Source organism: Lampris incognitus, chromosome 1, assembly GCF_029633865.1.
Source record: "Lampris incognitus isolate fLamInc1 chromosome 1, fLamInc1.hap2, whole genome shotgun sequence".
Lineage (NCBI taxonomy): Eukaryota > Metazoa > Chordata > Actinopteri > Lampriformes > Lampridae > Lampris > Lampris incognitus.
In genome coordinates, this window is record NC_079211.1 from 23,938,173 (window position 1) to 23,953,048 (window position 14,876).

General features: G+C 43.9%; 1 protein-coding gene across 1 annotated transcript in view; it reads right to left on the reverse strand.

Moving 5' to 3' along the window:
* The window catches only part of LOC130123851 (collagen alpha-1(XXIII) chain), a 209,204-nt gene that overhangs the window by 14,173 nt on the left and 180,155 nt on the right, over nucleotides 1–14,876 (reverse strand). Inside the window, exons 23-28 of the mRNA XM_056293162.1 lie at nucleotides 8,572–8,637; nucleotides 8,435–8,461; nucleotides 8,270–8,329; nucleotides 8,060–8,131; nucleotides 7,946–7,972; nucleotides 7,763–7,816 (exon numbers count right to left, since the gene is read on the reverse strand). Of these exons, the coding sequence (XP_056149137.1) occupies nucleotides 7,763–7,816; nucleotides 7,946–7,972; nucleotides 8,060–8,131; nucleotides 8,270–8,329; nucleotides 8,435–8,461; nucleotides 8,572–8,637 (306 nt within the window). The remainder of the gene's footprint in view (nucleotides 1–7,762; nucleotides 7,817–7,945; nucleotides 7,973–8,059; nucleotides 8,132–8,269; nucleotides 8,330–8,434; nucleotides 8,462–8,571; nucleotides 8,638–14,876) is intronic.

Here is a 14,876-nt window from a genome sequence, read left to right on the forward strand (position 1 = left end):
TGAATCCTTTTAGTCCATGGGCCAGAGCCCAAAATTTCCTGTTTCGGTACACTCAAGGTGGCAAAACTTACTTATAATTTTTGAAAGGATCCATGTCTGTAGATGATATTTTGGTATGATAACCATTCCTGAGTGGCAGCTGTATCACAGTTATCAGCTCATGAAGTTAACCACCCCCTAAAGTAAATTGCATTTTAGACGCTGGTGCATATCCTGGTTTAGCCTCATGGTCAGGACATTTTTCAATGTTCTATAATATTGTCTTTGGTATCATTTTAAAGGGGACCTTCTTAGCTTTCATTCAAGCCCTGTTGTGGATATTTCTCACAAATATAGAGGTCACTTGAGCTCTTCAACCCGTCAATAACACACATCTTTCTGCAATTTTCGCCTAAACTATATACTTTCTTTTAGCCCTGTGGCATCTAGGAATATCAGGGACACAAAACACAAACACTGGAATACTCACAGGACTGTAAAGATTCAGGAAATGTATAATATACCCATACTATTTCATTGTGTGAGGTGATTGTGAACCTTAAATTAGAAGGGCATTATTACTAAGAAACTAACTAGACCAAAGCCAGTTAGTCCATGGGTCAGACCAGATATCGATATCACCCAAGGTGACACAACTTCACTGGTGCCATTTTATTTGGTACACTAACAGAAGTAAAATAATACATGATAACCTTTCCAAATGAGCAGCTATTTCATTTTTCTTTCAGGAAACCTGTTTCTGTGCCTCTCACGATTGTGTATTTGCCCAGATTTTTACAAATATAGCATTTCAACATCCCTGGTACTGATTAGCCTAGCTTAAACTCTGGGACAGTTCTTAGTTGGCCAACAACCAAGGATAACCAGTACTGTGTACTTCCATTCATTGTGCTAAGCTAGGCTAACGTGCAGCCAGATAGCTTTCTACTAAACACATGTAGAGGAAACTGGTATCTATCTTCTTGTCTCACTCTGGAGAAGATTGTAAGCTAATTTCCCATAATGTTAGCATGTTCTTTTAATGTATATGTTAATATGATTAGTTAAAGTGGCTACGAGGAACTTTCATCTTGTGTTGATTTTAGCGGCCTCATGTGGACAAAATACAGCTGTTGCATAGCAACTAGGTAATGTATCTATTTGTGGCTATGTAAGATAAATAATGGTAATATGACGCTGGTGAAGCAAAGTAAACTTTGTTTTAGTAGTGTTCATACACCTAAGTTACATGTATTTGTTTGTATGTGGCAGGTGAAAACTGACTGAATATGGCCACTGGTGAACAAGCAAGTTTTTACCCAATACCAAAGCGCCCACGGGTGGAGTGCATTATCCACTGTTCTGATGATACAGATAAGCTGGTTTCACTACAAAGTGTCGACTCATGGAGAACTCTGCTCAGGGCAGCTCAGATACGAAATCATGCACCAGTTTTGAAACTGGCAAAAGACATTCCTGAGGGACAGATTCCAGCAATCTACTACCACAGAAAGTGTCGCAGTATCTTCACTATGAAGCAAATTCTTGATGGCCTCCTTGCAAAAGAAAATAAAAGTTGTGTCTCTGCTGAAGAGAGACAATCTAAGAGAGTAGCTCGACATGCTCCAAGTACATCTAGGACTTATGATGCAGAGTGCATATTTTGTCAGAAAAACAGCAAATATTCCAAGAGACAGAATACGAGAGAAGTACTGGTGTTGTGTCGAGAACTGCGAGCTGATGCAAAGATCAGGAGTGCAGCCACAAAGAAAAGGACAGCAGAATCCTTGCCATTGTGAGTAGAGACCTTGTAGCAGCTGAAGGGCACTACCACAGGTCATGCTATAGACTTTACACCAAAGAAGAGGTTTCCAAAGGAGAGGTTGCCAGCAATGAAGATGATGATGCTGCAGCCCAGTATGAAGCTGCTGTGAATAAGGCATACAATGAGCTGTTCCTCTTCATCAGGATGGAGCTTTTTGGCAATCCTCAAGTGATGACAATGACTGATCTCTCTTCTAGATTGGTAGCTTCAATGAACTCCCAAGGCATTGCCCAAGTCAAGGAATCAACCAAGAAGCACATAAGGCGAAACCTGGAGAGTGAGTTTGCTGGAGCCTTGCAGATATTCCCTGATGAGAAAGGAAAATTCCTCCTCTATCCCGATAACTTGTCCATGAGGGAACTTGCCAAAGAAAATCAGTCTCTCAAAAGGGAGCTGCAGACCCTGAAAAGTGTCAGTGCACAAGATGTTATAGCCAAAGCAGCCATCAAATTGAGAGCAGACATTAAAAGTCAAGATGTTCCTCAAACCTGGCCGCCTGAAGTCAAACCAGAAGCAGAATGTCCTACCATTCCAGAGTCGCTCATTATCTTCCTGTACTCTCTACTCACAGGCTCAAATGATCCTGATCATGCATCCCAGAGAGTGCAGTGCCTTCTGCAGTCATTTGGCCATGACATAGTATATGCAGTGACATGTGGAAATACCAAGCCTTCCAAGCACATTGTTCTGCCATTCAGTGTCAAATCGTTGACAGGAAATGTAGAGTTGATAAACATCCTCAACCGACTTGGTCACAGTGTGTCCTATTCACAGATGGAAGAGATCAACACTGCCCTGTGTCTCCAGAAACTCTCATCATCAGGGAGTGGCATTGCCCTTCCAGCTAACATCCATCCTGGCATATTCACAACTTTAGCCTGGGACAATATCGACCGTCTTGAAGAAACTGTCAGTGGTGAGGGAACATCTCACAGAGTCAATGGGATTGCTGTGCAAGCAAAGCCAGTCAACCCACTTCCTGTCCAACCCATGCCCACTGTTCCCAAAACAAAGAAGAGAAGCATTGATGGACCCCCACCAATGTTACCAACTTACAATGCTGGACAACGGGTAGGGCCACCACAAAGCAAAAAGTCAGATGCCGATACTGCAGCCAATACTAAGCTTGCCAGAGAGAAAAACCTTCTTTGGGTCCTAGCACGCATGTCACAACAAGAAGAACAGTCAGTCAGCAGCTGGACAGGCTTCAACATCCTGACTCGAGGAGAGATGACGGTCATCCCCGACAATATAGGCTATCTGCCTACCATCAATGCTCCAGCGACACAAATGTCTACTGTCAACGAGGTGCTTAACCAGTCACTGAGCATCATGCAGTGCTTAGGCCTGAGGAAGATTGTCTGTGTCTTTGACCAAGCCCTGTATGCGAAAGCTGTCGAGATCACATGGAAACACCATGACAAGTTCCATGATATCATCGTTAGGCTTGGGGTATTCCACACCATCTGCACACTGCTGGCAATAATAGGAAAGCATTTCCAAGATGCTGGACTCAAAGACCTCTGCATTGAGTCTGGCATGATTGCAGAAGGCTCAATTGCTGGTGTTATGGATGGCCGCAAGTACAACAGGGCAGTGTGACTACACAAGCTCCTGTATGAGGCTCTCATGCGACTGACCTTGAATGGTTTCCTGTCCTGGTTGGAAGAAACTCACAGGAATGACATGGTTCACCTGAATGAGACACTGAAGACCATTGACAGCCTTGGGAAAGAAGTCTCACAACATGCTTTGAAGGAGGTCCTCGAGAACAGCTCTTGTACACGCATCATGGATCTATTTGAAGTCTACCGTGAGTTCCTTAGAGGTGGAAACGGCAGTCTCTCGAACTTCTGGATGTCCTATTTGGACATGGTTGAAATCTTGTTGGGGCTCATCCGAGCATCCAGAGAGGGAGACTGGATGCTACACTTGGCTAGCATTCGAGCAATGATCCCATGGTGCTTTGCTTATGACAGGATGAATTATGCACGCTACCTCCCCTACTACTACGCCCAGATGTCTGAGCTGCCCATCACACACCCAGATGTGTACACAGAATTCATGGAAGGAGGCTTCTCAGTCCAACTGGGCTCCACCAATCCCTTTGGCCGAATCCCTGTTGACCAAGCTATAGAAGAAACGGTGAACAAAGACACCCAAACAGCTGGAGGGACAAAGGGATTCAGTTTGAAGCCAGGAGCTGTGACCAAATATTATCTCACAGCTGAGTATAGAAGCATGTACCTCAGACAGCTGAGAGACCTGACAGGTCAAGGCAGGTGCAAATGGTCTCATCCAGATCTACAGAGTCCAAGGATCAAGAGAGATGAAGCAGATGTCCAGTCTCTCATGGACCTTATGGAGAATAACTGGCTCAATCCTATGTCCCCTGATGAGATTGATTTGGTTAGCCTCTCCACTGGCAACATGGCTCCACCTGATGTGACCATAGATCTCTTGAGAGCTCTTGAGAAAGGAGAAGAGGCCTACCAAGCATTCCAGCAAACAAGGTTAGATGCAGACCCACCACCTGTGAAATTCCACGACAAGATGACCAAGCAAAGTCTGAAAACATTCTCCAATGTCAGCACAAAACAAGCTCATGGAAAGAAAGCACAGGATGTGGTTCTGAAGGCAGATAGAAACCTTTTCAGTCACATGATCCTGGTGGCTGAAAGCAGGAAGGTGAATCTGAAGGATGTCCTTGCCTACCCATTGGGCCCACTACCATGGGCACTGGCAAATGCTGATGGGTCCTTACGAAAAACAAACAAGGCTGCACTTGCCAGAGAGCTTGAAAAGAATGTATCTCCTGCAGAAGACATCCCAATCCCATCTACTTCCATCATTGATGGGATGAGCCTGGTCCAAAAAATGAATGGCAACAACAAAACCTTTGCACAGGTGGCAGAGTCAGCCTTGACCCAGGTCCTCCATGAGGGAGCACAGAGTGGGAGGATTGATGTTGTTTTTGATGTCTATCACCAGACTTCGATCAAAGATGCTGAACGACTGAACCGGGGTGGAGACATCACTCTCCAGTACAAGAATCTTGCAGGGGGACACCACGTCCAGCAGTGGAGAAAATTTCTGTGCAGTTCCTCCAACAAGACCAGTCTCATCAAGTTTCTGGTGGAAGAGTGGAAACTCCCACGATACAGAGCTATGCTGCATGGCAAGGTGTTGTACATGACCTGTGAGGAAACCTGCTACAAGTTGACAGAAGATGGGTGTGAGGAAGCAGCAGAACTGCACTCCACACATGAAGAAGCTGACACCCGTCTGCTCCTGCATGCATTGCATGCAGCAAATGCGGGCTCAAAGTCAGTTATCATCACAGCTGAGGACACTGATGTCATGGTGCTTTGTCTTGGCTTCCAGAAGGACATCACCTGTCCCATCTACCAGAAGTGTGGGACTCAGAACCGCACACGGTTTGTCGACATCACCAAACTGGCAAGTTCACTTGGAGACAGCATCTGTGACAGCCTAATTGGCTTACATGCCTTCACAGGCTGCGACACTGTCAGTGCATTCGCTGGTCGAGGGAAGCTGAATGCCCTGAAGATAGTGAGAAAGCACACTTCCTGCCAAGAGACTTTTAGTCAACTGGGACAGACATGGAATGTGAGTGATGAGCTGTTCCAGAAAATTGAGCAGTTCACCTGTCGGATGTATGTTGCTAATAGCAGCACTGCTGAGGTGAACAAACTGCGTTACCAGCTCTTCTGCACCAAAAGGGGAGAGGTTGAGTCCAGCCAGCTGCCACCATGTAGAGACTGTCTCTTTATGCATGTTCAACGAGCCAACTATCAGGCAGCAATATGGAAGTGCTGTCTGCAGGCTAACCCTGTGGTGCCAAGCCCTTCTGAGTATGGATGGACAGACGATGAAGGCAAGCTGGCCATTTACTGGATGCGCTCCCCACCTGCACCAGATGTGGTCTTGGAAATGCTAACATGCAAGTGTGTGCATTCATGCAAAATGCCAAGCTGCATGTGCCTGTCAAATGGACTTCCATGCACAGACATGCGCAGGTTACAGACCTGCAGTAACCAAAAACAGCAGGATGGTCCAGAACTGGACTTTGAACTTGGGGAGTCAGATGATGAGAGAAACGAGCAGTTTGATGAATGACAGTGTGATGATTCTGATGGTATTACTGTGGTAGTAGTCTATTGATGCACAGGATGTTGATTCTGGACTTGGTTACCCAGAGCTTGATAACAATAATGTAACCATATTCACATATACCCATTACCCTACCCATTACCATTACATATACCCACTAATGATATGGGATTACATGTATCACTGACTAAGTATATGTAAATGTCAATGTTGTTTAAAATATTAAAATAGTTCATTACCTCACTATGGTATTCCTTTTTATCATGTATTTTGATTGTGTATTTAAACAAATGTATAGAGACCAGTTTGTGACCTAACTGGCTTTGGTCTAGTTCTCATTTAAGGCTCACAATCACCTCACACAATGATATAGTATGGGTATATTATACATTTCCTGAATCTTTACAGTCCTGTGAGTATTCCAGTTTTTGTGTTTTGTGTCCCTGATATTCCTAGATGCCACAGGGCTAAAAGAAAGTATATAGTTTAGGCGAAAATTGCAGAAAGATGTGTGTTATTGACGGGTTGAAGAGCTCAAGTGACCTCTATATTTGTGAGAAATATCCACAACAGGGCTTGAATGAAAGCTAAGAAGGTCCCCTTTAAAATGATACCAAAGACAATATTATAGAACATTGAAAAATGTCTTGACCATGAGGCTAAACCAGGATATGCACCAGCGTCTAAAATGCAATTTAGTTTAGCGGGTGGTTAACTTCATGAGCTGATATCTGTGATACAGCTGCCACTCAGGAATGGTTATCATACCAAAATATCATCTACAGACATGGATCCTTTCAAAAATTATAAGTAAGTTTTGCCACCTTGAGTGTACCGAAATATCGTCTGGCCCATGGACTATTTAGTGACATGTATAATATTAAAATGGTACCTCAGCCCATTATTGCCGTTTGGATTGAGGCCAGAGGATGCAGTGTGGTCGACTGAAATGTGCAATGTGGTTGCCTTTACTACTCTGTTAGCTTGACGTCTCATCCTCCTCAATTGGAAGAGAGCAGTGCCACCATCCCATACAAGATGGCTTAAAGAGATTGTTTTACCTGAAGCTTGACAAAATCAAATTTACACTGAAGGAGAATGCAAATAAATTTGAAAGGCTGGAGGCGTTTTCTTACCTACTATGATAACCTAACCCAAATAACAGACTGGGATAGTTCATAACCTAATAATTTCTTGGTTGGAGCAGAACTGTAGCAGTCTAATTAAGAATTAGTTTAAAAAGATAAAAACGAGTGTATTTTTTTGTTATCATTAAAAAAAAGATTTTCTTTTCTCCCTTGTCTGTGTTTATGTGAATGAGGAAGTTGTATATCTGTTGTATATTTGTACTTGATGTCATTTCAGAGGATGTTGGGGGGATTTGGAGACATGTTAGGCAGCAGGGGAGGGATGGGAATAATACTTTATTTATTTCATATGTTGATTCTGTGATTTGTAAAATGCAAAATCCATTATATATAAGTAAAAAAAAAGACATTTGAAAAGAATAAGACAAAGCAATTTTGGAAAAGAAATTAAATGATTAAAAAGGGTTAATGTGCAGAATAAAAGTGCAGTGAAATTTGGTCAAATTACAGATGTCTGTAGACTGGAGAGACAGATAAAGGCAATGGCGAACCTAAAGGTTTTTAGCCTAGTTTTAAAAGTGCACTGACTTTGAGAAGAAAAAAAATATAATCCCTTTTGGTTGAGAAATTCATCAAAAGTCATGACTTTTTTTTTTATAGCTCACTCCAAAGTGCATAAGTGTCCCACAGCGTATTGACAGGTGGTTTGTAATAGCTTTGCCATTTCCCTACGTACCTTCTCTCCTCTTTCTCCCCGGTCACCTTTCTCTCCGGTCAGACCTGGGAAACCCTGCAGAATACACATATGTATGGAGGGACATGTCAACATGTTATATAGGAAATAGAAATACCAGAATAGTAACAAGCAGAGTAAAGTCGGAGGTGAGAAAGAAATTAAAACATTTAAGGACAAACTCACATCCATTCCAGGCTCCCCCAATTTACCCTGCAAGCACAACGTAGAATGAGTGTTTTACAAAAACAAAAACAGATGTTGACGTAATAATAATAGTCACGGTGATCAGCTGATTACCTTTTCTCCCTTGGCGCCTGGAAGCCCCACTAATCCTGTGGGGCCAGGGGGACCCTGAGGGCCATCCAATCCCTATAGCAAAAAAACATCACCATATTGCCACTGTATCACCATCATCACAGTTATTGAGCCATTAGCCAGTTTTTTTCTCACCTCAAATGTAAACAGCTCAAGGCCTTGTTGTAGTAATAATGAGACAATATCACTCACCCTGAGACCAGAAACACCAGCGTCTCCCTTTTCTCCTTTCTCCCCATCTCCAGGCTCACCCTGCATTGTAGAATGATAACACTCAAAATCACACTTAAAAAAGATGGAATAGCATCACATTATGGCAGATTGGCACATATCAAATACAGGGCCTTCGAGTCTTACCTTGGGACCTGGCATTCCATGATGTCCCTGAAAAATAAGGTATAATGTGAGTGTTTGTCAGACAGGGAGCAGGAGCCATGGCAAACAAATATATCAGTAGTACCTATCCAGACTCGGACTGTGACATGAACACTAACCATGAATCCTGGAGGCCCGGGAGGACCTGGTGGGCCAGGTGGGCCTGGCTGGGAGATCATCTGAACCTGAAAACCAGAAACAACAACGTGTCATGCAAAAAGGAGGGCATGTGGAAAGCAAGCACATTGGGGTTTAAGTTAACTCCAGTGGAGTTAGTCTAATTCAGGGGTCCCCAACCACTGGGCCACGGACCGGCACCGGGCCGCAAAGCATTTGCTTCCGGGCTGCAAGGAAACAATATTGTAACGTGCATGGATAAGTACACACGTTGGTCCTTGACTAACGGGTCTGACCCTTTAGTCGACTGGTTAACGTTGTCGCTTGCGGAGTGGGAGACACGGGTTTATGTCCCGGCTGTAGCGATGGTCTCCCAGACTGCCCCCCGAATTCGCTACATTGGTGTCAGAAGTGGGATGGTGAGACCGTGAGGTAATCGGAAGTGCGTGCGCCCAGAGGTGTGAGGCAGCCAATATGCTGAAGCGCAGGGACACGCTTCCTGAAGGAGGCGGGTAGTGTAACATGCATGGATAAGTAGACACGTTGGTCCTTGACTAACGGGTCGGACCCTTTAGTCGACTGGTTAACGTTGTCACCCGCGGTGTGGAATACACGAGTTTGCGTCCCGGCTGTGGCGGTTCCCCGACTGCCCCCTGAATTCGCTGCAATATGATATATAATATTAAAATAAAAGCCCAGTCCAGCTGTGTAATGCTAGGGGGCTTTTAATTTGAAATGGATACTTGAAGCGTGTACAATGATGTCATTTTATCATTAAATCCCGTGGCATTCGGCAGACTAATGGTAACTAACTTCATAACTCAGAGACACACTCGTTCATCTCGTTACTAGCCATGAGTACTGGTAAAAAACAAACGTCGCTTGACAGTTTCTTCGTAAGAGGTAGGGGAGATTAAAGGTCTAACGTCGATTATAATGTAGAGACAGCAGAGTCCAAGACAGCAAAAAAAAAAAAAACTTCCTTCAATAGGAAATAAGATGAGTCATACCTAAAATACGGCTTTATTGCGACCGGTGACTCGCATGCTCCGAGCCCCCTGTGTGTGATATGTGAAGACAAGCTGTCTAATGAGGCAATGAAGCCCTCAAAACTGCTTCAGCACCTTGAGTCCAAGCACCCTGCACTTAAAGACAAACCCGTGGAGTTCTTTGAGTGAAAACAATATGAGCAAGCGGGAGAGAAGCAAGTGCTGAGAGCCACCACCTCCTCTACAAATGCTGCTGCTCTGACAGCATCGTACTTAGTGGCTAGTTGTATTGCCAAGGCTAAGAAGCCTTTCACCATCAGCGAAGAATTTAAATTGCCTGCTGCCAAAGACATGAGCCCTGAACTGTTGGGGGAAGCTGCAGCTAACAAGGTGGCACAGGTTCCTCTTTCAGCTACCACAGTTTCAAGGAAAATAGATGAAATAGCGGAGGACATAGAAGCACAGCTGTTGGAGCGGCTTAATGAGTCACCGTGCTATGCTATCCAGGTCGATGAGTCTACCGATGTCGACAATGAAGCAATACTGCTGGGTATGTGCGATATATATTTCAAGACGATGTGCATGAGGATATGTTGTGTGTTCTGTCGCTGCCAGCTAACACAACTGGGGCAGAAATGTTCAAGTCTTTGGATGACTACATGTCAGGCACAGGGGTCATCACCGTGTCGGCTTGTGACGGACTTTTTGGTCAAAATGCGATTTTTACCACAGACATACAAAATTTGAAGTGGTCAAATATTACCAGAAACACATAATTACATGCTAGATCTCGCAATGTGCCATTATACATATTTTAATATGCTACATGAGTTTAAAATGATAGTATTTCTAACATTAAAAAACAGTGCCCTACCTTGTTATGATGAAAACTTGGAGACTGGAAAGTCCGCCTTTGTATATGGGCAGGTGGCAATCCTACGACAGGCATCAATGCGGCATGCTCCAAGTCTATTTCGTGTTTGAGATTTAATAGCATTCATATGACTGAAAGCTCGCTCACAGCTGCAGATGTCTGGGCTTAATGTGAGCAGGAGTATTGCTTGCAAGTTTGCTCAGTTCATTGTACTCCACGCTGTTCTCAAACAGATGGCACCAGAATTTGACAGTGTCACTGTTGCATCGGTCAGACACGAATAATGTCCTCATGCCATCATCTTTGCAAAAGACGAGGTACTGTGATTGCAGTTCGGGAACAGACACATGTTTTGCGAACCTCTGCGTGATGTTTACGATATCGCTCTCTGTTGGTTTGGGGTTCAGGGGATCAAGAAAGAGCTTTTGTTTGACCAATTCTCTTTCTGGGAATCTCATCCGGAAGGCACTTTGTAGCCTCTTTGCATAGTTGACTAACGTGATGCTGAAGTTCAGTATCTCTGAATCGGAGAGATGGTGTTCACATTTGCATTCGTCAATGAATTCGTTCAAACTCGCGTTTGGAATTTTCAAGTCTCTCGGATCAATAAACGAGGTATCATCGTTTCTGTTAAACAGGATTGGTTTCAGAATTACACACATGTATTTCTGGATGTTATTATAGGCAGAGTACAAACTCACGTTCTCCTTCTGTAGGGCCTCGTTCATTCTAGCCAGCAGTGGCAAAATCCAATTAAGAAACAGTAAGAATGAATTTGGGATTCTGCAGCATGTCACCCAATGTACCGCAACTTTGTTGATAGCGAGCAGAACCCTCACTTCCATTTGCAGCGCTCTCAAAATATTGTACGAGGCTGGCTCGAAGTTCCATGAGGCGTTCTACACAGGCTGCAAGGCTAAGTCATCAAATGTTTTTGAAAGTGACCAGGTGGTTGTATTTTTCATCATTTAAAGCAGAGATGTGGTAGAACTCCTTCTTTCTCACTGGGCCACTAAAATGTGACAATGTAGCTTTTATAGTGTCTTCTACAAAGACTGGTATTTCTTTTTCTGCATCTCCAGACATTAGCGTCTGTCTGTGTCATGCAATGCTGCACAAACAACTCTCCAAATTGCTGCTTTAACTTAGCTGCGATGTTGCCCTCTCCCTGCTGGTTGCGTCCGAGCATCACAGCGGCACCATCCGATGTAAAACCGACTAGCTTTTTGGTTGGGTAGTTCTCACGATCAAAATGGTCAAAGATGGCCTTGGAAATGTTGTCAGCACTACGTTTCTTTGTGATTTCGAGTAGGCTCAAAAACTAAAGTCTTAATTTCTTGGCCTTGATATCCACAAATCTTTGGAAAATCTATAATGGGGTCTTATCTGTACAGTCGGTGCTTTCGTCACACATTACATACATGAAAGAGGCTTCCCCTACGCTAGTTAGGCTGGCAGCTGCTAACTTCTCCCCTATTTTTTTCTGTTTCTGGCTAGTGCTAGCACTGAACGCAGACGATTTTGGGTCGACTTTTCTTGCAATTTCTTTGAAAGTGTCACCCACTGTAAATAGCAGTTTTGCTTTGGCAAGTCCGAAAGCTAAAGTGAGGTCATTTTCCAGTTCAACTTTCTCTCAACTGATGAAGCTAGTCATCAGCTTAACTTGCCCTGTCCTGCCCTCTTTTGCCTTGCTAGCAAACTGTTCCTTTTCAACAGAAGACATACCATTCGTTTTTGTTCGTTTCTTGCACCATTTCTCACTGTGGTCCCTCGCTGCCGTTGACTTTAGCGGTTTCATTGTCTGACCTCACCTCATTACACTCCATCAACCCATCATCTCTCAAAAATAAAACAAAACAAAAAAGTCTTCCTCCCACGAAGGATTAAAAGCAAGTTTGGTCATTTTCGGGGGCTGTAATGTTAGGCTAGTTAGCTATCTATTTAGCGACCTGACTCACAGTGGGAGAATTCACGCAATTGCATGAGTTTTACGCGCATGTCATCCTGACTGTTAACGTGGTGTAACCTAGATTACTGTTGTGCTGTGGCCAAATTAATTCATTAGTCTCAGAAAACATTGACAATTTATATTATCATGGGGGAAAAAAAACCAAACTTTTTTCTCAATATATATATATATATATATATATATATATATATATATATATATATATATATATATATATATATTGCCACAGACACGTTTGTCCGTTTACGGACAGGTTGATGACCCCTGGTCAGGTAAACTGGACTTGTCAGTCTGTGTTGGAATATGCACAGATGAGGCCGCAGCTCTGACCGGACAGCTGTTTGGTTTCACTACCCGAGTCAAAGAGGTTGCTCCTGAATGCTAGTCTACACACTGTTTGATACAAAGAGAAATGCTGGCAAGCCGAAAAATGTCACCTGATCAGAACAGCGTATTGAGTGATGTTATTAAAATTATCAATCACATCAAAGCACACGCCCTTAACTCACCTCTGTTTGAGCAGCTTTGAGAGGAAATGGACGCAGAGCACAGACGCCTTCTCTTACACACTGAAGTCAGGTGGTTATCAAGGGGGAGATCCCTGGCCAGGGTTTTTGAGTTAAGAGAGCCGCTACAGAGATTTCTTTCAGAAAAAAAGTCACCACACTTCAGTGACGAGGAGTGGATAGCAAAACTCGCTCATCTGTGTGACATCTTCAACCTCTTCAGTGAACTAAATTTGTCACTTCAGGGGAGAATGACAACTGTCTTCAAGTTGGCAGATAAAGTGTCTGCATTCAAAGCCAAACTGGAACTGTGGGGACAGCGAGTGAACAGGGGCATATTTGACATGTTCCAAACAATAGCTGCGATTTTGGGAGAGACTGAGGCTGCACTGTCCTTCTCCTAGCTGGTGTGCGATCACCTGGCTTTGCCGTCGACAGAAATTGAGCATTACTTCCCAACCGCAGAAGACCCAAGAAATGTAAAAGGAATGGATCCTTGACCCATTTGTGAATGTACCCGGTGAATCGTCCATGTCTGTAACATATTGTGTTTGCATACCGTAGCTGCAGTCTATTCTGTCCCTACACAGCACCCGTACCTCTATTCACATCGCGCAATAAACAAGATGGCGCCCACCAGAGATGTGTGTCCCGTTTTAAGCATGTTACATGGTGTCAGAAGTCTGTCAAGAACAGAAAATTAAGAATAATGGCAAATTCGCAATTTGAACACCCCGAGATCGACTGGGAGGCTCCTGATTTATATCAAGAGTTTGAAAGATTCAGGAGTCATGTCACGTTCGTCTTCGATGGTCCTCTGTCTGAGCTAACAGCTAAACAGCGAGCCGGTTGGCTAGGCACGTGGATCAGCGAGCAAGGTAGAGAAAGCTACAAGACATTAAACTGGGCTGATGGTGAAAAAGAGGATCCCTCAAGTTTTGGATAAGTTTGCCAGCTACATCAGACCGAGGAAAAATAAGCGACTAGCCAGGCATAGTTTCAACAAAGGAAACAAGGACCAAGTGAAAGGTTTGATAACTTTGTTAAGGGTTTGAGACATACACTCATGGATTGTGAGTACGCTGACCCAGATAACATGTTGATTGACGCCATAATCACGGGAGTAAGAGAAAAAAGGTCCAAGAAAGACTGCTCGACAGAAGTAAGGACATCCAAAAGTTCTACTATGACCGCAAGAGAGCAGGCAAACCTCGTGTTGCCCTTAAGCCTGGGGATGAGGTTAGGATGCAGCCCTATCCTGGCAACCACAAATGGCCCCCAGGAGTCATAGCTAAACCACACAGTGCCCTATGTTGTGGACTGTGGGAACAAGGAGTACCGCCACAACAGCCAACACCTCCGCAAAAGCACCGCAGCCGCCAACCGTCCACGCCACTAGGTTTGGGATGAACCTTGGACTGAACTATCAGATCCGCTAACTGAGAAGGAGCCACAAACTCCAGCTCTTCCTGAACTGCCACACTCACCACCTAAAATACCTTTGAGCCCCACTCAAGCCCGGCCAGTTGAACAGCTTACTACTAGGCGGGGCAGAGATGTGAAGCCTCCTGATAGACTGAATCTATCTATAAGTGTTTGAGTTTGATGTTTTGAGTTGTTTTTCTCATCTTGGGAAAGTGAAGCGCTGGTAAACACTCCTTCCAAGTTCTTGTGTGTAGAATCACATTTAGACATAGTTGTTTTGTTTATTGACACAAGTAAAGTTCAATGAATGTTTATTTTTGTTTAAGAGGGGAGCTGTAACATATTGTGTTTGTATTCCGTAGCTGCAGTCTGTTCTGTCCCTACACAGCATCCGTACCTCTGTTCACATTGCGCAATAAACAAGCTGGCTCCCAACTGAGACGTGTGTCCTGTTTTAAGTACATTACAATGTCAGTGCGGGAAGAAGATCAACTCCTCGAGGTTGCAAATGATGGACATTCTGGATCAAAGTCAAGGCTGAATA